This window comes from Sapajus apella, unplaced genomic scaffold, assembly GCF_009761245.1.
Source record: "Sapajus apella isolate SASKATOON/1434 unplaced genomic scaffold, GSC_monkey_1.0 scaffold179, whole genome shotgun sequence".
Lineage (NCBI taxonomy): Eukaryota > Metazoa > Chordata > Mammalia > Primates > Cebidae > Sapajus > Sapajus apella.
Genome location: NW_022437119.1, coordinates 675453 through 700234, shown reverse-complemented (window position 1 = coordinate 700234; position 24782 = coordinate 675453). Strand labels below are relative to the sequence as shown.

The 24782-nt window shown below is 35.4% G+C and overlaps 1 protein-coding gene across 8 annotated transcripts in view; it reads left to right on the top strand.

Annotated features, from left to right (window-relative positions):
* The window catches only part of MCF2 (MCF.2 cell line derived transforming sequence), a 70316-nt gene that overhangs the window by 42566 nt on the left and 2968 nt on the right, over positions 1 to 24782 (top strand). For 5 of the 8 annotated variants that reach the window (XM_032268326.1, XM_032268327.1, XM_032268331.1 and 2 more), the window contains 14 exons: positions 1106 to 1143; positions 4478 to 4566; positions 6525 to 6591; positions 7307 to 7422; positions 7542 to 7611; positions 9439 to 9531; positions 13469 to 13561; positions 14387 to 14512; positions 15201 to 15422; positions 19433 to 19525; positions 20912 to 20990; positions 21555 to 21627; positions 23250 to 23359; positions 24560 to 24672. In XM_032268326.1, coding sequence (XP_032124217.1) covers positions 1106 to 1143; positions 4478 to 4566; positions 6525 to 6591; positions 7307 to 7422; positions 7542 to 7611; positions 9439 to 9531; positions 13469 to 13561; positions 14387 to 14512; positions 15201 to 15422; positions 19433 to 19525; positions 20912 to 20990; positions 21555 to 21627; positions 23250 to 23359; positions 24560 to 24672 — 1382 coding nt within the window. The remainder of the gene's footprint in view (positions 1 to 1105; positions 1144 to 4477; positions 4567 to 6524; positions 6592 to 7306; positions 7423 to 7541; positions 7612 to 9438; positions 9532 to 13468; positions 13562 to 14386; positions 14513 to 15200; positions 15423 to 19432; positions 19526 to 20911; positions 20991 to 21554; positions 21628 to 23249; positions 23360 to 24559; positions 24673 to 24782) is intronic. The other 3 variants (XM_032268328.1, XM_032268333.1, XM_032268332.1) reach the window with 1 other exon arrangement.

Sequence of the window (24782 nt, the reverse complement as noted above, 5' to 3'; positions counted from 1 at the left end):
GATCTCTGTAGAACAGGTTTCTTTAAAGTGGAGCATATTAATATTCATTGAGAAGTTAATTTTGTATAATAGTTCCCACTAAGTTTAATGTATATTTCTATATGATTATATAAACATGAAGTTTAGATGTAAAATATATTTTAATAAGTGAAAGTGAAGTATAGAGTCTAGAGAATGTAACAGCCCATCGTTTTCCTGAGTGTGCCTGATATTGGCTCCTGCTGAGGAGGGAAAGACAAAAGGTTTGTTTCTTTCATGGAGAGAAGAGACCCATGCAGCCTGTGTGAGTAACAACAGCCTTTTCAGCAGCCCTGAGAATTAGAATCTAAACAATCTAGACTTTGGTTGGACCATGCCTTTGGCTTTGTAGAAACATCTGAACTCCGTGCTTAATAATACAGTGGCTCACCCTTTCTAAACTAAACATTTAAAAAATAAAGATGAAAGCTTTGCATTTTGATGAATTTTTGTAGCATTTTATCATGCTTTGGAAATGTTTATATGGTAGTTAGAAACATTCTGAGACTAGATTATATGAATTTGAATACCACCTCTGCTTCTTGGACAAGATATTAATCTTAGTTCCTTATCTAAAAGACAGGGATAGAAGTCGTTACCTACCTCTTAAGATGATTTCGACTATTAAAAAAGAAGAGTTATGCATAGCTCTTAGAACAGTGCTCAACATGTAGAAAGTAACAAATAAGTGTTAGATGCTCTAATTAGTAGATTAAACTTAGTTTTTTTCAAAATTCTTTTTGATTGAGTTAATCAATGAGCTACAATTTGATTAGATGTTTTTGTGTCAGAATCAATACTAAATCTGCAAATAATTATGAGCACTAACCCCTACCTCAATGCTTTGCAAGTAAGTGAATGTTTGACAAATGAAAGAAGGGGTGAATACACAGTAAAATCGTGCTCGATAAGAAGTTGAAATCATATAAGTCCAACCAATCATTATTTTCTATAGTGTGATTTAAAAATACTAATATAAACATATTGGAATATTAACTCAAATTATTTAATAAATATGTATGTATTTTTATTAAAAGTACTGACTTTAATTCTGGTTTGAAATTCTTCTTTCACATTTCTCTACCAGGGAAGAAGACTTGGAGACAAAATCAGAGCAACTTAAAAGTAAATATCATTAATTAATTCAAAATTGACTTTATTGCTTTAGTTGTCGAGTTGCTATGGGCCTTAAACCATATTTTTCATTCACTAGACCAATATTGTGTCTTTGAAAGACTGTTTAAAAGAAAAAAAACCCTGCTGCTGCATTGTGTTTTACTGCATTGCTGGCATATCGCCAGATACGCTAGTTTCTCAGAATGAGCCGTTTCTCAAGTCCTGGCTCAAGGTTAGAATCATTTGTGTAGAACATCTCTTATATGTTCCAGCTTCTTTTTGCCACCATCTACCATCACTTCAATAATTGTAAATAAGCATTGCACCTTTTTGCAGAAGAAACTTTCTTTCATGAGCAATTCCAGTCCTACAAGTATGAAGCACACAGGACAGGTTCTAATGCACCATGCAGAGGCTAACTCGGAGCTCAAAAAAGATATCCATTCTTTTTTTGTTTGTTTTTAAATTATTTTAGGGATGGGGTCTCACTATGTTGCCAAGGCTGGAGTGCAGTGGCTATTCATGGAGGCTACATAGCTCACTGTTGCCTCTAATTCCTGGGCTCATGCCACCCTCCCACTTCAGCCTCCTGAGTAACTGGGACTACAGGTGTGTGCCACTGCATCCATTCTGCTTACTTATTGTTAGATATAAGATTCCATTCCTCTCAGTTATCTGTGATAGTCTGATACCTGTAAAGAAGTAGACTCATCATAGATACAATATCCCACATTTTCTTTTCTCTCTCTTTTTTTTTTTTTTTTTTTTTTTTTTTTTTTTTTTTTTTTTTTTTTTTGAGACAGGGTTGCGCTCTGTTGCCCAGGCTGGAATACAGTGGTGTGATCATAACTCATGGCAGCCTCAAACTCCTGGGCTCAAACAATCCTCCCACCTCAGGCTCCTGAGTATCTTACACTACAGGCGTGTGCCACTATGTGTGGCTAATATTTTTTAACACTTTTTTTTATTGGTAGACAGGGTCTTGCTATGTTGCCAAGGCTGGTCTTAAACTCTTGGCCTCAGGTGATCTTCCTGCCTTGGTCTCCCAACGTGTTGGGACTACAGGCATGAGCCACTGCTCCCAGTCCCCAAGACCCCACATTTTCTTTGTGTGTATGTTTTTTTTTGTGGTAAATAAAGATGAGAACATATTTTTAAGGGATAGGATAGCATAGTGGTACAAATTGTAGAACTAGACTACCTGGCTTTTAATCCCAGTTACATCACTTACTGGCTATATAAACTTGGGTGAATTCTCTGGAACTCAGTTTCCACATATAAAATGGGGATAAGAATAGAACATTCTCACCATGGAGTTAAGGATAAAATAATCTAATATTTGTGAAGTACTATGAACATGTGTGGCATATGATAATGCTCTAAGTTTTAATATAATTAATAGCAGCCTAGTGAATTTCCTATACTGATATACTAGGCCTGGTTATTATGTTGTACAGCCATAACTTCTGGTTTCAAGAAGGAAACAGGGTGAATGCCAAATTCTATAGTATTACATGTCTTACAGTTGTAGTTTCAACTCATGATACCTTACATTTTTCCATATGGATTTATTCAGTTGCATATCGCCAAGGAAAAAAATATGAGGCTGTGGCTCTGTCTATTTTTTGGTGCAGTTTACAGCTGGTAAATATAGTTCCAAACTGCATTTTTCCAATTCAAATCAATTTGCACAACTCTTAGGTATTTAAAAGTATAAATTTATGTTTCAAATTTTTCCACAAAACCTGTCAGGAATAATAGATATCTGATATCCATTTACTATCTGATAAGTGAAGTGTACAATATTTTTAGTTTTCATTATGATATTAAATATTGATAACTCCTGGTACATTTGCCAGACATAACAAATCAGAGCACACCCTGGAAGAGGGAGCTTGATAAAGGTGGCAGGCTATGGGCTTCCACACTTGGGCTTGATACTGTTTCATCATTTACTAAGTATGCAACCATGGCTATGTTATAAAATCTCTCTGAGCCTCGGTTTTCCCATACTTAAAATGAGAAAAAGAATGCCATCACTTGCTAAATGCTGTTTGGATTGAATATAATTATATGTGTTAAGCAGCTAGGACTGTGCATGCCTAATATATAGAAAGTTGTAATACATGTTTGTTTCTTTCATTTGTAATAAATAGGTCACATTTTGGGGAAATATTTAGCTGCTAGAGACCGTACTTCATTTTGAGTTCTAGTTGTCACAAAGTAATGTTACATTTACTTGGAGGTCAGGCTTTTGGCAAGCTCAGCTGTCCAATACAGCTGAGATTAGATTTTTCTTCTTCTTCTTTTTTTGCAATAGAGTTTCGCTCTTATTGCCCGGGCTGGAGTGCAATGGCGCAATCTCGGCTCACCGCAACCTCCGCCTCCCGGGTTCAAGCGATTCTTCTGCCTCAGCCTCCCGAGTAGCTGGGATTACAGGCATGCGCCACCATGCCTGGCTAAATTTCTTTTTTTAGTAGAGATGGGGTTTCTCCATGTTGGTTAGGCTGATCACGAACTCCCGACCTTAGGTGATATGCCTGCCTCAACCTCCCAAAAAGTGCTGGGATTATAGGTGTGAGCCACTGCACCTGACCCAAATGCTTCATCAGAACACATGACCATCACAAATCTTTTGCAGTTGACTCAGTAGGCCAGTCCAAGTCCTTTAGAGCCTGTAAAATAAGGAAATGGCGTAGAATTAGGGAGGTAGCTTATAACAACTAATATGTGGCATGGAGTAGAGACAGAGATGTACAAGTTACAGTTATTTCAAGAAAGAATAGAGAGTTCTGCAGGTTTTAGTGTCCCTGGAGTACATTATTAGGTTTTATCATATTCAAATTTATGATGGTGCCATTAAATCATTAGGAAAAGGATCTTCTAGCTTGCCCCAGATCTTAGAAAAAAAAATAAAGGAAAAGGATCAGTTATGCTGTGTGTCTTTGATTAAAGAATTCAAGGATTCATGTAATATATTCTAGAAAAGTTTCCATCAAAAAATCACTATGGTTAAAAACATGTTTAGTTCCTCAATTAATGCACTTTAGTTATCTAGAAAATCAACTTTTTATGAATCAACCTCATTTTCCAAGAATGCCAAATAAATGAAAAGTTAATATACAAAATAAGTTCTAATTAGTATCATAAATCTGTTTTCTTAGGCAACTTAAGTCACTTTTTACTAGCACATATCAAAGTTATTTTGAAAAAAAGTCATAGTTTTATTTTTCAATTTATCTTCAGAGTTAGGACTAGAATAAACTGAATTTGAAGTAGATAGCCTTGAAGAAGAACTATACATACAGAGATGCTAATTTAACTTTTATTTTCTATATTTCAGATTGAAGTGGTGCATGATTGTCCGGAGAAGAGAAGTTCTGTGCAATCCTCCAGTTTGGATAATGACAATAGCTTGGACGTTTTAAAGAAGTATTCTTTATTTATTAACATAAACTCACATACACATCTAGCTGTAGGAGTCTCTGGTTCAGTGTTTCAGGCCAATGTGATTAGGAATTTGAGTTCACAGATTGGGGTTTTCCTCAGTGTGATGAAAAGAGCACTAGTTTAGGTGCCAGAAGTCCAGAATTTAGGCTGGGCAAGCTATGGCCTGTTTATGTGATTTGAGGAAAATTAATGAAACTTTTTCAGAATTTTGGTATCCTCTTTTTTCCCCCAGAATGAAATAAAATGGAGGTTTTTGTATATAATTCTTAAAAAAATGTTTTATTATTATTTTTCATTGACACATAATAATTATACATATTTATGAAATACAGTGTGAAATTTTGATATCTGTATACAACGTGTAATGATCAAATCGTGGTAATTAGCATATCCATTAATTCTTCAGCTTTATTGATACATAATTGACAAAATTACATATATTTAAAGTGTACAATGTGATGCTCATATATATATATATATATATGAGCATCTATATATATACAGATAGATAGATAGTGTAAAATGATTACCATATCAAATTAGTTAACACATCTATCACCTCACATAGTTACCATTTTTTTTTTTTGTGGTGAGAACAGTTAAAATCTATTCTCTTAGCAAAGGTCTGTATACAAAATGAATAGAATGGTACATCAAAAATTACAAAGGATTATACAGATTTATACAATGTTATTTTATAGATGTTAATACTCATTGTTTTGTTCACTTTTATATTAATCTCTAGACATAAGAATATTCATTTTTTAAATTTTATATTACAGAGTTTTAAGTAGGAAGCATTTTGCAGCAAATTGTGTGCATACATATGTGTGTATGAGACACATATGTATACGAACACATATATATACACTAAGACTCTCAAATGTTATGTGCTTTAAAATGCAAAAAGAAAAATGAAAGAAAAAAAGCCAAAGGTGTAAGTTAAATCAAATGTATTACTTATACTGGGGTCAGGGGAAATGAGTTTTAAATATGATGTCAATTGGAAAATCATATTGAAAGGAAAATACATTTTATTTTCCAGAGACAGTAAGCAAAATTATTATAGAAACAGGCTGGGCATGGTTAGTCATACCTGTAATCCCAGCACTTTTGAAGGCCCAGGCAGGCAAATCATTTGGGGTCATGAGTTCGAGACCAGCCTGGCAAACATGGTGAAACCCTGTTTCTACCAAAAAGTACAAAAATTACCTGAGTGTGGTGGCGAGCACCTGTAATCCCAGCTACTCGGGAGACTGAGGTAGGAGAATCGCTTGAACCTGGGAGATGGAGGTTGCAGTGAGCCAAGATTACCCCACTGCACTCAAGCCTGCATGACAGAGTGAGACTCCATTTCAAAAAAACAACAACAACAAAACCAAAACAAACAAACAAAAAAAACACTGCAGAAACATAAGTATGACCCACACTTGGGAAGACCAGGGTAAAAAATCTGTTACCATTCTTAGAAAATTTCAGAACATTACTAGGAAAAGGGAAAAATAGTGCCTAAAATGCTAATACCTATTTTTTAGGGAAAAAGGGGAATTAAAGTTCATAAACTATGCTACCCCAAAACAATAAAAGCCTCAGACATTTAGGAATAGTTATTGTGAGTTTTTAGTAAACTTATTCCTAATCTCACTGAGTTAGAAATAAAATTATTTAAAGCTAATAGTAACCCTTAAGCATCTCCCTTTCTTTGAGATATATATATATATATATATATATATATATATATATATATGTATTTAAAGTCTTATGGGTGGTTTTTATTCTAGAAACCGTAAAAGTAGTTTCATATTTTGATGATAAAACAAAAACCATTGGTAGTTCCTATGCATTAGCTATTTTTTTTACCTTCTTATGATTATACTTGAAACATTGCGATATAGATCTCAGTAATTAAATATCTGATAAATATGGTCTTTTCATTTTAGCCACGTCCTAAATGAACTGATACAGACTGAGAGAGTTTACGTTCGAGAACTGTTTACTGTTTTGTTGGTAAGCGACTCAAATTGTATTTGCCCTATCTTTTCCTGAATGATCCCTAGCTACATTCATTAGAAAGTGTTTAAGTACAATCTTCCACTTCTGTCCCCTTCCTTGCTTTTCATATGGCAGCAATGGGCCTTTCTTTTATTGCCTGACACAGCGTGTTGGTTAAATGTGCACATTCAGGTTCTCCCTCAGTAATGGGAATGATTGATTCAGAATTTGTTACAGAAGAGAAAGTGTTCTCTTAGGGATACAGCAGATTGTTACAATTATTTACAGGGTGCTATTCAGAGATTGTGATGTAAAAGCCTGAGAATGGGATAAAATATTCATTTGACAAGAATGTTATGATATTAATTTGGTCTGAAAAAAACCTAAACATGTCTTGCCAATTTAAGGAGAAGCTGATGACCTGTAATTTATGTTTTCATCTTGGTTTCTATCTTGTTTCCTACACTATAAGCTACTCTGAAGGGCAAAGAGCTATTACTTTATTCTGCCTATTGATTGGAAGACCTTGACTTCCTTGTCCTGCCTTCTGGAAAAAAAAGTCATGGATAACTTTGGGAAGTAGGAGATTTGAACTGAATTAAAATTGAATTAAAATTCAAACAAGTTCGCCCTCAAATCCCCTAATACTCTACTGTACCTACACCATTAGTATCCCAATTAAATGTGCATGTAAATATTTAAAACACATGAATGTATTTATTTTGGGTAGGGTTATAGAGCGGAGATGGATAATCCAGAGATGTTTGATCTTATGCCACCTCTCCTGAGAAACAAAAAGGACATTCTCTTTGGAAATATGACAGAAATATATGAATTCCATAACGAGTATGTAATTGCTGAATTGAATATTTATTTTCCATTAAACTATTTAAAGTGCTCTCTTGACTACTTTATTATATTTCACATAAAATCATGTAATTTTTTTTTCTCTGAAATTTTCACAGCATTTTCTTGAGCAGCCTGGAAAATTGTGCTCATGCCCCAGAAAGAGTGGGACCTTGTTTCCTAGAAAGGGTGAGTTAAGTTATTTTTAAAAATATATAAATATGGGCCACCAACATAGAAACTCACTTATAAGAACAGATTTGGAGACAAGATAGGTACTTTATGTCTTTATATTTTTGGAGAAGATACATTACTCCAGCAGGTATTTAATACCGAACCAAATTTTGCTGCAGAAATGAATGCACTGGGATATCCAGAGCATGGAAATACCCATTGCATTCTGTAGTATCAAATGCTTCAATGGCTCAGCTCGTGAACACTGACTCCTGGGTGATCTTAGTAATCCAGGGACCACCCTGGCTATGAAGATGTAAGAGTTGGGATCATCATAGCAAAACATCTGGGGCTTTGTCAATTTTTGGCCTAAAAAACCACCTTATTATTTATGTTATTAAAATATATGTAAAGTTTTAGAATTAATTCTAGTCTGAGTTACAGCCACCAAGGCATAGATCACAGGAACTTCACAGAAACAGAGAGCCGTCAGTTCTTTTCATTCAACAAAAGTGTTCAGGGAGGCCCATTCCTCTATGTCCCGAGTATGGTTAATACAATTGACTTCCCAGGTTAGTGATCACACTCTCCTCCATTAGAGTTTTCTGTTAGATTATTTTTTGTGCATGCTTCTCTGCTTATATAGTTTCTCTTCTTCCTGAAAGATCAGTTTTGTCTTAAGAGTTAATTCAATAGAGGTGATTGTTGAAGGCTTCAAAATAGATATCTTATCCCAGAAAGAGTTTATGAAATGAGAAGAGAATAAGGATAAGAAAGTACTGTGTGTCAACCTTGCTCAACATGTTCTAACTTTGAACACATTTAAATTATGGCCACATTCTTTCCCAGCCTTCTCAAGCAATAGCAATTTATCCTTCCTTTAGACTCTATAGTATGTAATGTCTATACTACTCATTTTATATTTACTTTGCTTGTACACCTTGACATGTATACATGAATTTTCTCCCAAACTTGGGAAAGCTCTTAGATCCAGGATTCATATCCTATATATTGTATCTTCATTAGGTTAGCAGAGTTCTTAGCAACCAGTTGTGGTTTAATAAATGTTTATTGATGAATTGTTCATTTATTCAACAACCATCTACTGGTCGCCTACTATGTACCAAGCATTGTGCCAGATAATGTGGATACCAAGCCCAAATCTATTTAGGTATAAAAACAAGGAAATTATTAATTGTGTAGAAGATGAGTTGCACTAGATCAGAAATACACAAATTGTCCTAGGAAAATCCAGAAAAAGGGCATCTTACATAGAACGGGGTTATAAACAATGGTTTTATAGAAGAGATAACTCATGAGATAAGTGTTAAATAATGAGTAGGGGATAGCCGATTCGTGAGGGTCAGAGAAAGAAGATTCCAGGGAGAGAGAATTGCATGAGTGCCTAGATAGATTATGCTACAATGATAGTGTCCCAGTGATGAACCTAGAGCTGTAAGCTCTAACTTGGAAGTCAGCTGCAAGTTCGTTCACTAGAGAATCAAGAGACTAATAACAGAACATATTTTTTGGCACCTTATTAGCTCATCATTATGCGAAAAAGTAGGTTTTTATAGTTCAGACAGAGAAGGCTCCATCTACGCCTCAAGCTTGGTAAGTGGAAGTTCTGATATTCCTTAGATAATTATGTGTCCTCCCACCAGATGCAATGGGCATGCTGTTCTTGGAATATCAAAGAAGGCTTTTGACCAGCTGCCAGTAGAGTAGGCCCTTTAGGCCACATTTCCTAGGATACTTGGCCACACTCTTGTTTAGCCTTTCTTGATGGCAAATGTTATATTTACAAACTAGTAATTTATTTGAATTTGGTTCTTATCACAGAAGGATGATTTTCAGATGTATGCAAAATATTGTCAGAATAAGCCCAGATCAGAAACAATATGGAGGAAGTATTCAGAATGCGCATTTTTCCAGGTATGGTAATTATTCCAATATTGGATATACTCTTTCTGGAAGATATTGGGATATTTCTTAATTATAAATTCATTTTCTACTTTGGTATGTTACATATGCACATACATACATAAGTTAAAGAGCAAGTCCGCCCCTCCTCACCACAGCACACACAAACACATTTGTAAATTCCCAGAGGCAAACACTTTCAGCACTTTTAGCTACATCCTTTGGTGTTTACCTCCATAGCTTCAAATGATATGCTTATCTTTTTTCTTCATACTATGGAAGATAAGGATTTAGCTCTCATTCACTGTCCCCCACCCAACTACCACATATATAAATATACTTCTTTTCTTACAAAACCTCCACTATAGTTACATTGTAATTTCGATTAGATTGGTATACAGTGTTAAATGAAGACTGTAATTTCTTTGCTCAGATGAATCATGTGGTCTAATAGGGTTGCTTTTCCTTCCCTTCTGTTTGTCTTGCAATGGTGTTTTTACTCAGTTTTCTAGATACTTATCATTATTCTACCCCAACCTCTCCCAGATGTGGGAGTTACAAAAATCTCTTCTTATTACATTTAAACACATTATTTTTTTCTCTGAATTTCATATTCTTCAAGAAATATCTCCTGGAGGTATCTGTCTTGCTTATCTAGACTCACTAGGCCTGTTGCACAGCTGTCACCTGGGGATCTTGTTGAACATACGTTTTGGAATTCTCCTCACCTGTCTGTTGCATAGGCTCTCCTCCTTCCTAGTGCCATGTCTTTATCTTTCTTGTTTACCTGCCTTGTTTGGTAGAACACATCCTCCAGTAGTTTTCCTGAAAGAGTGTACACAGTACATAAAAGTTTTTGAGAGTATATGTGCCTGCAAATATCTTTATTCTACCTTAAGACTTAATTGCTAGTTTGGCTGGATATATAATTCTAGGTAAGAAATAATTATACTCAGAATTGTGAAGGTATTGCTCAATTGTCTTATAGCTTCTAGTATTACTATTCAGAAATCTGATGCCATTTTAATTTTTGTTCCTTTGCAGGTGACTTTGTTTCTGTCACCTGAAAGCTTATGAAAACTTATTTTATTTTCAGTGTTCAAATGTTGGCACTATTTTTATCCATTATGCTAATCTTGGGGTGATAACTTTGAATTTGGAACCTCCTGCCCAAATTTACTTGGAGTTTTTCTTTGACTCCCTCCACCTAATTTTCTCCATTTTCACTTTTTGGAATTTCTGTTGTACAAGTTTGGACATCCTGGACTGGTCCTCTAATTATCTTTTCTATTTTCCATTCTTTGTCTTCTTATTCTACTTTCTAGTCCTTCTATTGAGGTTTCCATTTCTGCCATTGTATTTTTAGTTTTGAAGAGCCCTCACCATTTTTTTTTTTTTACAATGTTTCTTTTAATAGAATCCTGTTTTCATTTTGTGAATTCAGTATCTTCATTCATCTACACAAAGATGAGAATAGATTTTTCTTTTAAAAATAGTTTTCTTCTCCCTGCACAATTTCTGTTGTCTTCACGTTGCATTTTTTTCTTTCTATTTCTCTTTGTTTGGTTCCTACTACCCATTTTGATGCTCTCCTCAAATGTCTGGTGATACTTGTCTACTTACATTGGGAGTAAACACTAAAAAGCTCGTTGGAAGTTTCCAGGGCATATGTGGGTTTATTGACCATGATCCTCATTGTTGAGTTATTTGTCTCAAGCTATTTGCTTAAAGGGATTCCCCAATACGTGTATCTTTAGAGCATTGCTATTAGGCTGGTCAGATTCCTTGAACTGCTACCTTGTGTATAATGATCTGGCTGCCAGTGTTGTGGCAGCCAGCTTGGGAGAAAAGGCTGAGGGTCATTAATTTGAGAGATAACATGGAGAGTATTTGAATATTTTTCAGTATGGTACTCTGCACTAAATTGAACCTTATACCCTTTAGTCCATAGGCCCTGTGTTTTACTCTTTCTAAATAAACATCCATTCTTCTGCCAAAGGAAGAGTGAGAAGGCACCCAGCTTTGCAGAGTGGTATGGTTATCTGAGAGCCTTATTGCTTTTGTTTAGATTTTCATGCCATTTATTATTTTTTTGTCACAACTTTATTGAGATAAAATGTCTTCAGTTCACCCTTTTAAAGTATACAATTCAATGGTTTTAATGTATTCACAAGGTTGTACAACCATCACCACAATCAATTTAATATTTTTATCAGTAAAAAGAAACCAGAACCTTTTAGCAGTTACCCTTCTATTTTTCCCAAATCCCAGCAACCCTAGGCAAACACTAATCTACCTGCTGTCTTCAATAGATTTGCCTATTCTGGACATTTCATATAAATTGAATCATACAATATGTGGTCTTTTGTGTTTGAATTCTCTCTTTCACTTAGGATAATATTTTAGTGGTTCATCCATGTTGTAGCATGATTTAGTTTTTTGTTCCTATTTATGGTTGAATAATATTCCATTATGTGGATGTATTTCATTTTATTTATCCATTCATTGGTTGATGCACATTTGGCTTGTTTCCACCTTTTGGTTATTATGAACAATGCTGCTAAGAATGCTTTTGTACAAGTTTTCATGTAGATGTGTTTTTATTCCTCTTGGATGAATACCTGAGGATGAAATTGCTGGGTCATGTGGTAACTCTACATTTAACTTTTTGAGAAACTGCTGTACTCTTTTCCAAAGTTGCTGTACCATTTTACATTTCTGACAGCAGTGTATGAGGGTACTAATTGCTCCATATCCTCACCAACACTTGTTATTAGCTAATTACTTCTTAAAAAGGCGTTCAACAAGCATCCTTTCTTGAACCTCAATTTTACCTCCCACTCTCAGAGGTACTTGGTATCTGTAATCCTGAGACTTTGTGGAGGGCATGGAAAAGATGTATATAACATAAATTGAGTTGTTCCTTGACTTTTTCCTCTGCCAACTTGAAATCCACTTTTCTTCAGTGTGCTCAGTTGTTTACCACTTCTAGGGTTGGTTTCCAGTTTCCAAATTTTGCTGAAGTTTTTTGCTTTCTCATCTTCTTCATAACTTTGTGATTTTGCCTTGTAAAATAACTTGTGCATCATTTTAGCTGGGTATCATGAGTGAGGAGATCTAAATGCGTGTATCAGGTTGGTGCAAAAGTTATTGCAGTTTTTGCCTCTGAAAGTCATGGCAGGAACCACAATCACTTTTGCACCAACCTGATAGCAGTACTCCACCTTTAACTATAAATTGTTAATTCTTGTTTGAATTAGATTGTATGTTGGATTTTATCCATATTCAGAGGAGAGCCGTGGTTCTTATTCAGGTATACATTTCCCCAATCCCTTTTTGTTCTGTACTTTATACACATTTTATCCTAAATATCCACATCTTGCCCTAACTATGGGCCCCTACAATGTTCCTAGACTCAACGTCATGACCCTTATATTTACAGTGATAATGGGCCAATTACTGGATGAAACATAGCACCAGTCGATGAGGGCTTTATTTTCTTGTGATATTAAAAATTTTGTTTGCATGTCCAGTCTGATTTATATTCAGCACAACCAATTTCTTTCTGACCCTTGACTAGTAAAGCTTGGTCTTTTGTGAATTTTCTTGAATATATTAAAGAACATTTTAATCATGCTAATTTATAGCCATTCCCTGCTTTCACACCTTTTAAGCATTCCACATCAATATGAATTTATATGTGAAAACTTTTAAATCTTTGAAATGTTGGAATGGTTTACATCTCCAATCCTTAAAATAGTGTTTAGGGTAGTTTTTCAGAAATACTGTGTCTTATAATTTCTGTACTACACATAACAGTGATTTTTCCAATAAATTTTCTTTGAGATATAAGGAACATTGGGGCATTAGGTTTAATCAATGAACACTTGGCATTTTCACAGGTACATGTTTTAATTTATTTTTATTGATATTTATCTTTTAATGACAGGAATGTCAAAGAAAGTTAAAACACAGACTTGGACTAGATTCCTACTTACTTAAACCAGTGCAACGAATCACTAAATATCAGTTATTGTTGAAGGTAATTATATGAAGCATTTGTTTCTTTACTTTTTGAGTCAGATATGTCAGAGTCATTAAAAAGAAAATAATTTACTAGGAAGCACTAGAAATAGGTAGGCTCAATGATTGAGAAGCCTGGATTTAGCAGTAGAATTTTGTGTGCTTCTTCAATTCACTGTGGCTACAAATGCCATAGGCATAGATATCAGGCGGAGAATATCTGGAGTCTTAGCCATTTAATTTTTCATACAAATTCTGTTGATTTCTGCATAATGTTTTACTGAAGAACTTTAAATATTTATAAGAAGAACTAAAGAAAGCAAATATTTCTTATAGTTTTGGGGCTGTATTTCATAGGGGCCTTCTCAATGAGAAATGCAAATGGCACTCACTCCCCTAGTATAATGTGAAAGGATTACTAGAATCTTGTGTTAAGTATAAATACAACATGGCTTGTTTTAAAATGAATTTTCATAATGTTCTATACTATATGCATCATGAATGCATCATAGCTAAAACAAATTCTTGTCTGTAGAGGACAAAAGAACTCTATGTGTAATGGCTTTAAAAATTGATTTCTGATGTGTCTTAATAGCTATTATACTTAAGCTCCAGAAACATTAAATGGCCTTTGTTTGATATCATTCAGTCACTATTCTACTTCCTCTATTTTGATGTTGTTATTAAAAATAATATTCCTGCAACAAAGAGCATGTAAAAGGAATTACTCCAAAATGTGACATTATATTTGGATTCGTGCTGGAAAGCATGTTAGCCAAAAACTTATTCATTTTGACCAGATATTAATATCTGTCTAATATTAATTCCTGATTTCTAATTATAGGAGCTATTAAAATATAGCAAAGACTGTGAAGGATCTGCTCAGTTAAAGGAGGCACTCGATGCAATGCTGGATTTACTCAAGTCAGTTAATGATTCTATGCATCAGATTGCAATAAATGGCTATATTGTAAGCATATTTTAATAATTTTTGGAATTTTAGGGGGTCAGCATCTCAACGTCCCTTTTCCCCTCCTAGGACCAATTGAGAAATAACATACAAGAAGCAGATAAATGGAGATCAAAGTGTTGACATTACTACTGATAACACTAGGAAGAGAATTAGCTTCAGATCAGCAGCCAAATGGATTTACGAGATTCCCCTTGTCCCCAGCAGTCTTCCCCCAGTCCCAGACCTGAGAGATCCTGGTTAAGGAATGTTTGAGTCAGCTAAGAAAATGTATTGTTCCATAATTGCTGCTTGCCCCTGTAGATAGGGATAGATAGGAAAGAAAAGAATCCAATTTTTAGCACTTGTGTAGCCTTTTAACAGGTTAGCTCCACCCAGTGGGAAAACTTGAACTGGTATATGTCATGCATCAAGCAGGATTGAGGAAGAGATGGGGAGACTTATGGTAGCTGAAATATCTCCAGATGATATGAAGCCAGAGAAAAGGAAGTTTCTTTTATCCTCCACTCCCACAGTAATTTCGTACTTACGTGGTGCATGCCATCTTTAAACATACAAAGTTAAGTTTGTTAAAAACATAAATTATGCTTCAGGGTTTTAATAGCTCAAGCTAAACACTAAAATGTTGATGTCAGAGAGCTGAATGTAGTTTTGCTTTCTACTGATGGTTTTTGATTTTCTATTCTAGGGAAACTTAAATGAACTCGGCAAGATGATAATGCAAGGTGGATTTAGTGTTTGGATAGGACACAAGAAAGGTGCTACGAAAATGAAGGATTTGGCTAGATTCAAACCAATGCAGCGACACCTTTTCTTGTATGAAAAAGCCATTGTGTTTTGTAAAAGGCGTGTTGAAAGTGGAGAAGGCTCTGATAGATACCCATCATACAGTTTTAAACACTGTTGGAAAGTAAGACAATTTGTATTGGGTAATGTAGTATTGTTTCCTCTGCGTGTGTTTGTTTGTGTGTGTGTGTGTGTGTGTGTGTGTGTATGTGTGTATGTACCTCAGTTTGAATACTTTTCTGTTTCAAATGAGTGGGTTTTATACTTTAGCTGCACATTTCTTTGTTTTTTAAAAATTCTTAAGTCTTATGTAGAAGTCAGGTGAATCATAACTTCTCTGCTTAAAGTGAAGGTGAGGGAATGCAGAGCTTTAATTCCTCCGTTTCTTCTCACTATGATCCTAGATATTCCCCAAGGGGGCTCCCTAGCATCCTAAATAGCACAGTTTGAAATTATAAGGAGCGTCCCAGCCTCCCCATGAGCACTCTCTTTCCAGGGACACTGGGCAGAATACTTGGTCTTATTATAAAGGAGCCTTATGCCACAGGAGAGATAGGGAAGAAAGTTTCCTCCTTTTCCTCAATGCAATTTAAAAATGGATGACATTTGTGCTTAGCATATCCCCACCTTCCTTTCTTTGTTCCTCCTCCATTTCCTAGCTTCACCCTTCCTGGGTGTTCAAAGCCACCTATAGCTGAATCCTTTCCAGATCTGTCCTGTTCCATCTTTCAAAAGTACCTTATTCTCTCCTACAAACAAAACTGCCATTTTGTCCTAATATTAGTTTATTAATTTGTTATTAAAATGAGAACAGTATTGTTTGGGGAAGTTATTAACAACCCAATGATACTTTCAGCTGGTTTCTCCATTAGAGAAGAGGAACTTCCAATTCACACGAGACCCATAATTGACAAATTTGAATAGTTTTTACACCTAATGAAATTCATCTTTTGAATTTTAAATTGTAAAACCAATATAACATTTCTCATAGAAAATGTCAAAAATAGAGAAAGTTATTGTCCTTAATTCCCCAACCACTATCATGTTAGTCACTTTTCATGAGCATGTTCTTTCATAGTTGTCATCACCAGTCTATTTCATAATTGAAATTTTCAGCAGCAGTTATAAAGAAGACAGTCAATATGTTTTGAGACCGGAGTGAGGTGTCTGTATTAGGAGACTACCTATAAGTAGGCCCTGCTTTTGATTCTTCCCATAGGATCAACAGCCCCTCGCTGTTCCTAACAAGGTTCCTGCCCAGGGTCAGTTCAAAAATAAGTAGTTTTTCCTATAGTCTATTTTCCCTGCTTCACGCTGAACACACCGCAGCTTCTTTAAAGCTCTGTTGTTTTCATCAGAAAGGGCCAGTTGCTCCTTTGGTTTTAGCAGTCCACCTCTAAGCCCTCAAATCTCAAAGGGCCTTCTGAGTCATTAATAAACATTGACTCAGAACCATAAACTTGCAATCTATGACAGAGAGGATTCAAATCTCTTGCTGCCTATATACTTATTCTTTTGGAAGGTACTTTACCTTCATAGGCATATTTGACCCAAATCCATTTGATGTCCATTTTATTGTGAGGTGATCTAAATTTCTACCTACGATAGTATTTCTAGTTCATATTAATTTTCTATTTACCCGTAATTTGTCACAATGATGGACATGCCAACAACATGTTTCTTGAGTACATTAAAGTAAAGAAGGGATTAGGTGATTAAGTCATGAGAACTAAAACTAAAATAGGCACCATGGAAACAGAGAAGGTGGGATAGATGCTAGAAACATTTCAATAGAAGGTAGACAGATGGGCTTGCTAACTTACTAGCTACAAAAAATAAATAATACCTGACATTGAAGAAAGAAAATCTTTCTGATTCTTCTTTGGTTCCCCAGCAATGCCGAGCATCCTTAATAAAAAAATTAGCCAGTGATGCCTGCAAGGCTTTAGACCAGGATTCCTGGGAAAATGGTGATGCCACTGAAAATTAGGATGTTTCTTATGGTTCACTATGCTCATTTCTGCTTGTCTGCTTATCGTGAGATTCCAGCATTTAGCAATTGCGAGCATTCTCAGTCACTGTGTTACTTAACAATTTATGCTATTGATTTCAAAGTCTTATCCTTCGTAGAGAGAATCATTGCAGATACTCTACTGCTGAACCTTCTCTCTTACATTTTTTAATTTTTATTTTATATTCAGGGGGTACATGTGCAGGTTTGTTACCTGGGTGTATTGAATGATGTTGAGGTTTGGGGTACAAATATCCCATCACCCAAGTACTGAGCATTGTACCCAAGAGTTAGTTTTCCAACACTTATTCCTCTCCCTCCACTCCTCCTCTAGTAGTCCCAAGTGTCTGTTGTTGCCATCTTTATGTCTATGTCTCTCTCACTTTAAATGAACTCCCGTTTTGACTGCAACATACAAAATTGGAATCCCATGGCCTGACCGTGTAGTTTCTAATGGTTTATATGTTATATTTTAAGTTGGCCACTTATATGCAAGAAAAGGCCCTATCTAAAGTCACAGTTGACCAGATAAGGAGATTTGAGTCCTTCAGATTCCTTAGTTCATGTATTTATTATTATTAATTTTTAAAAATTTAACAAACATGCACATAGTCCTTACTATGTGCCACACATGATGGTTACATTTCCAGTGCAGCTCAGAAAAGTTCACTTAGTCAATAATTATGTACCATATGTTTACAATTAAAAATAACAAAATGATTGCAATTTAAATAGGGGGAAGAATAGAAAGCAAACTCATAATTTAAAAAGCTCATTATAGGATCTAAGCATTTACTCCAGGCTGTTTAGTCCTTACATCAACCCTAAGAAATACGTGTTCTTTCCATTTTATAGTTGAGGAAACTGAAGTTTAGAAAAGTTAAGCAACTTGCACTAAGACACATAGCTAGTGAGTGGTAGAGATGTATTCCAACCCAGACCTCTCTGACGCCAAAGCCTGTGTGCCTTCCAGCTTATCATGTTAAGACAAAAGCATGTAATGAAACAAAGGTAATTTTTAAAAATATTGAATATGAAATTTCTATTCATCTTAAATTGTGATATTAGAGCAGAAGTAGGTTAGCTGGAATGGTGGAGTGAGACTATAAAGATAGTTTGGGACATTCTGAAAATAACTTCTGACTACATTCAGGGTGGATGTCAAAGGTTCTTTCATTAATATGTTACATTACATTTCTAAGCATAAGTGTTTTTCTTCCTGTTAGTATGGCAATCTCACTAGCACTGCCTTATAATGCTTATCAGTTCTAATTAGGGCCATCTGGGGAGCTCCTAACTGGAACAGAGAGTGAGATACCCCTTTAGATTATTAGGTAAGAATTGAAATAAAAGAGGAAAGGCAGAAAGGAACTAAAATAATGTTTGTGCAAGGGACTGGGATTGCTCAAAGTGCAATTAGCCAAGCTATTAGCAGAAAACTATGAAAGAAAATGGAAGAGTTTATGGTTTGCACAATCATGTTGAGAAGAAGAAAAAACTGTGGTAAGGAAGAGATATTGTGTACAAAAGTTTCACTGGGTACAAAAAAGACAACAATGTCCCATGACTTATTATTTGTTTTTTAGAAAGGCCAAGGGATTGGTAGAAAATAGAGAGATCCTCGTGTACCTGACTGGTTCTCTCCTGTCCCATAAATTATATAATTATAACTTCTAGGGCTTCTATCAAAATAAATTATAATTTGTAAGATTAACTGATTGTCAAATAATCATTATAAATAACTATTTAAATTAATTCTCAGTGGCTTTTTTCTATTGATGTTTAATTACTTCTGTGTTTGGCCCAATAATTTGTTTTAATAGTATGCTATTAATTTATAACAGAATTAAATCTTAGTGGGCTACTTGGATTTTCAGATTTATAACATTTGTGTCAATCACTGACATGAAGCATGGAGTCTGAATGATAAAGTGCATAGTTCAATGAAAACATTTAAATACTCTTGTCTATGATTGTAATTATCATTTCATATTCATTTAATATAACGTATATTTTTCTGCCCAAGACAAATTCTGTTTTATTTAGAATATGATGGGGTAGATTTAATGTAACTTCATATTTAAAATAAAATGCTCATGAAAATTTTGACTTATTTATTGTAGATGGATGAAGTTGGAATCACTGAATATGTAAAAGGTGATAACCGCAAGTTTGAAATCTGGTATGGTGAAAAGGAAGAAGTTTATATTGTCCAGGTTGGTCATTTAAAAATTCTTCTAGAAGCCAACACCTGCACTGAAATACAAAAGCCCAAATTTATAAACAAAAATAATTTTGGTCACATTTCAAAAGTTCCATTCCTTTCGTGTAGGTCAGTTAAATATTATTAGAACATTCTTTGTGATGTATTTAACTTTTTTCTAGTAGCTGCAATGAGATATGCCTATGGTGTTCTCTAGGGCTTTAAGTTTTCACAATTACGTAAGAGACTTATCAACTAGAACTGACAGCTTGGCAGGTACTTCTCTGTCCCCATCAGGTTTCCAAGTTACAGAATTATAATAGTTCTGAGTTCCTCGTGTGCTAAACATTCTGGGGTACCTGATTATAAGACACAAGGATGTGACAGTTCAGACTTGCTTTCTGCTTCTGAAGAGCATGGTTAAAGCCCTGGCCAGTTGTGCTATAGAGTCCAAACTGTTTCAGGGAAGGGGAGAGGAATCAGAGCATTTCAAGAGGATGTTGTCATTTCAATAAATATTTGTATCATGACTTGTCAATGTGCTGTTATCTGTTAATAATGCTCAGTGTTTTTTGTTTGTTGAAATTCTGTACTAGGTGACTATAATTTATAAAAAGATATTTTCTTGGTTTGCTTAAGATATAATATTTGGTATCATTTAACAAACATCATATAAGTAATGGGAGGATATTTAAGGAGGTTTTCATGTTACCATCAGTCACCAAGGTTATTCTGCAATAGATGGCCTTTTCAGAAATAGTAGAGCTTGTTTTATTTTACTAAAATTCAACATCAAAATATTTATATTTTAAAAAGAATTCTCCTGTAAAGACAAAATAACTGTAATTATATTTCACATTTGCATCCAAGCATTCTTATACCATTATTTAAGAGCAATTTCAAAATGGATATATTTTTTGAGACAGGGTCTCTCCCTGTTGTGCAGGCTGGAGTGCAGTGGTGTGATCTTGGCTCACTTCAACCTCTGCCTCCCAGGCTCAAGATATGCTCCCACCTCAGCCTCCCAAGTAGTTGGGACTATAGACACATGCCACCACACCTGGATAATTTTGGTATATTTTTTTGTAGAAATGGGGTTTCTCCATGTTGCCCAAGCTGGTCTCAAACTCCTGGGCTCAAGAGATCTGCCCATCTTGGCCTCCCAAAGTCCTGGGATTACAGAAAAAATGGTTTTCACTGAATTATTTCATCTAATCTGATAGCAAATTATTTGCTTCATAAAAATTTTAAGAATCAAATGGTTAAGATTTGATTATGGTGTTATAGGAAGTAGATAATATTTTATGTAAATAATTACATTTGTTTTATTATAGAACATCCTTTGTAAAAGGAAACGTGTACCACCTCCTTTTTTCTTTTTTTTTTTGGAAATCTTTAGGCTCCTAATGTAGATGTGAAAACGACATGGTTAAAAGAAATAAGAAATATTTTGTTGAAGCAGCAGGAACTTTTGACAGGTAAATTCAAGCATGCATTCTTCAGAACAAAAAATATGGTAATAGCTTATTGACTCAGATTTTGTAATTCTTTTTGCAGGGAATGGGGCTGATATTTACACTATTACAATGAAAAGATTTGTTAAATTAATTAGTAGGAGATCGAGATTCAGTGGGTTGTTTAAACTATTTCGAAGAATGAACTTTACACTAGAAAATCAACCCTTGGGCTTAAGAAGTAGTTGAGAAGCAACACAGTGAACTGATTGTGGTCATTCCCAGTCCTTTCCATGAGGTGACTCTGCTTAGTATCTCGAGTAATCATTGCTCAATAATGTTGGAATGGGAGCCGGTTCTACTTCTAAAGTTGGGCTTCTTGAATAGAATATTACATGGTTCAGACCTTTCCAAATTCAAACTCAAGACTGCCTTCCCTCTGATTATTTCAAGTCTGCGAAGGTTAAGTCTAATGGCAAGGGTGTGTGTGTGTGTGTGTGTGTGTGTTTGAGTGAAAGTCATTGTCCTTTAAGGAAGTAAGAAGTGTGACTTCTGAATGATGATAATACACTTTGTTTTATTTCTCAGTTAAAAAAAGAAAGCAACAGGATCAATTAGCAGAACAGGATAAGATTCAGATTTCTCTTCAGCAGAATGATGAGTAAGTGATTATTCTTTAAGAAATATCACTCCTGCAATCTTTTGTTTTCTGTATGTAACATGAAGCAATAAAATTACAGTATCTCAGACAAAAGCCAAGCACCAATTTAGCAGTAACTCATCACATTCCATAAACACATCATTTTCTCAGGTGCAGCCTTATATTGGAGGCTGGTAGTTCTTAACAGTTATCCCTTGGGTTGAATTTTAAATGTGATGACAAATGTTTTATTTTTAATATATCATTGGAAGAATTACACATAGGCTGACAGGAAAGAAGGCTGTGCTCATAAGCGTTTTTTTCCAAAGTATTTTTGGTCACCTTTGATCTGATTGGAAAAAGAGGGTTATAAGAATATGGGAACAGAGCAAATAAAGGACTGGCTCACAGTTTTATAGTCCCTTGATGGAGACCTCTTGCTGGTGATTTGGCCTCTCTGTCTACATAGAGAGAAGGTATGGATTCTGGGAGGGAACTGAGCCTGGACAGAACCAGGAGTCATTAAGGAAGCTGGCTGTCCTATATGCCCGCACATTGGTATGGGTTTAGAAATGTAGTCTTTGTGTTCTGCCTCCAGAAATTCCAAAACGTGGAGTTTTCACTGAACATTTGAATATATGCAGAAATAATTCTCTTATTGATTCGGAAGGTCAGGTACAGAGATTCACCATGCATCCTCTGCATGCTGTGGGGATCATTGAATGACTTATTAGAAATACTGTTTTTTCCTTTGCTGCATGTCATCTTTCTGAGGTAGCTAAAATCAGGTGAAATGTGGTGGTGGTTCACATGGAGATTTAGGAGAACCATTTAAAAGTCACAGAGAAAGTCTTTATCTTTCAGAGTTCAAAAAACTCAGTCTTTTTTTTTTTTTTTTTTTTTTTTTTTTTTTTTTTTTTTTTTTGAGATGGAGTCTTGCTCTGTTTCCAGGCTGGAGTGCAGTGGCGCAATCTCAGCTCACTGCAACCTCCGCCTCCTGGGTTCAAGCAATTCTCTGCCTCAGCCTCCCAAGTAGTTGGGATTACAGGCACCTGTCACTACACCTGGCTAATTTTTTTGGTATTTTTAGTAGAGACGGGGTTTCACGATCTTGGCCAGGCTGATCTTGAACTCCTGACCTCATGATCCACCCGCCTCAGCCTCCTAAAGTGCTGGGATTACAGGCATCAGCCACTGCACCTGGCCAAAAAACTCAATCTTTTATCATACATTATAAAAGTAACATCTTTAGGTTTTATGCAGTAATTGACTTAATAGCAGCTGGTACATAAGAATATGAATCAGTTGAAGGTTTCATCTTCATTTACATACAACTTACCTAATTCATTAATGTTACAAGTCCACAGAGCAACAGGGATTGTATACAATACACCTACCTTAGGTCTATTAGGGAATAGTTTTTCTCCTTACATAATAGAGAAGCTGCTGGCGTGGATCTGAGATTTAAGCATTTGTATATTATAACCTATTGTCACACAGATTTAAATAGGGAGTGTTGGCTGTTTGGATGGATTCTCAACATGTTCTTAACACTTGGGGTCAATGGAAGAAGTACCACTTTAAATTTTTTTTACTTTTAGACTGTACAAACGCTCACTTAGTTTTATACATCACTATTTCAGAAAGCAACAGGGAGCTTTTATAAGTATTGAGAAAACTGAATTGGAACACCCCAACACTGTGGTGGAGGTCTGTGAGGCAATTGTGTCAGTTCAGGCAGAAGCAAATACAGGTATGTGTCATGGTCATCCTAAGCCAAGATTTGTGGCTATGCAAATTTTTACCTTCCACTGTTAATTTGGAAATCTATCCATCTGGTATTTTTGTATAAACAAAATACAGTTAACCAGTTTTTACAAGGCTCTCATGTCTTGCATATGCAAGACACTCCGATAGGCACTGGAGAGTATTGGTTGTCAAAGTGTGGTCCCTGGACCAGTAGCATCTGCATCACCTGGAAACTTTTATAGAAGACAAATACTCTTGCTCCACCCAGACCTTGTGGATCAGAAACTCTAGGAGGAAGGCCCAGCCACTTGAGTTTTAACAGGCACTCTCTGTGATTCTGATGCGTGTTCAAGTTTGGGAACCCCTGCTATAAAGGCTATAGTGATGAATAAAACATATATACTGGCTTCAAGGAATGTGTATTTCACTTACCCTTGGTTTAATGAATAGAGAAGAGTCATTAACAGCTGGAATATTTATTCTTCCTCTGTGAATGGTTTTATTTGAAGTGATTTTAAATACTTTATTTAATTCAACAAATACTGACATAGCATGATCTGCATTCCAGGAGTTATGCAAAGTGCTAGGCATATCGTCTAATTACAACACACTCAGCTGCCATCCTCACGAAGCTAGGAGAATAGAAAGGTAGTTAAATAAGCAATTAAAAGTAAATTTGGAGAGTGTTATAGCAGTGAAGTCCAAAGTGCTACAGAAGCACGCATGAGGATCACCTAAACAACTCTAGAATCAACAGCATAGACTTCTTTGGAGAAATGCCTAACAGAGTGCCTGATACTCAATACTTTAATATGATGGTCCTTAATATGGAAGAGTTCTCTACTGGTTGAGGAGGAATAGGTAATGATAGCCTTGTTGAGTTTCCAGTTATCCATTTAAAGGTCACTACCTTCAGGTCATCTATGCTGTGGCCCCCAAAGAAGTAAGGAGAGAGCTGAGTACTAATGCCTTCCTTTGACAGGTGAGGAAACCAAGTTAGAAAAAGTTGACAATAACTTTTCCAAGGTTGCATGAATACTTTAATGTGGCCAGGATGAGATTCTGTTAATTTGCTGCTTCATTAGAGTGGTTAATCCAATTTTTAAAAATTCAACTTTTTAAAGCATTACAGCTAGTTTTACTTCTCACCTTGTGGTAAATTAGCACCATCAAGTAACTGGCACATTCCACACTTTTCTTATAGTTTGGACTGAGGTGTCACAATCTGCAGAAATCTCTGAAGAGCCTGAGGAATGGTCAAGCAACTATTTCCACTCTACTTATGGTGAAAATGAAGAAGAAGATAGGCCCCTCATGGTTAGTAATAATATATTAAATTAAAATTCTTGAGGCAGTTTTACTGACAAAATCTAGGTGGAGCACATAGGGGCAATCTTTTGTCAGCATCATTGAGGCCATTAGGAGTA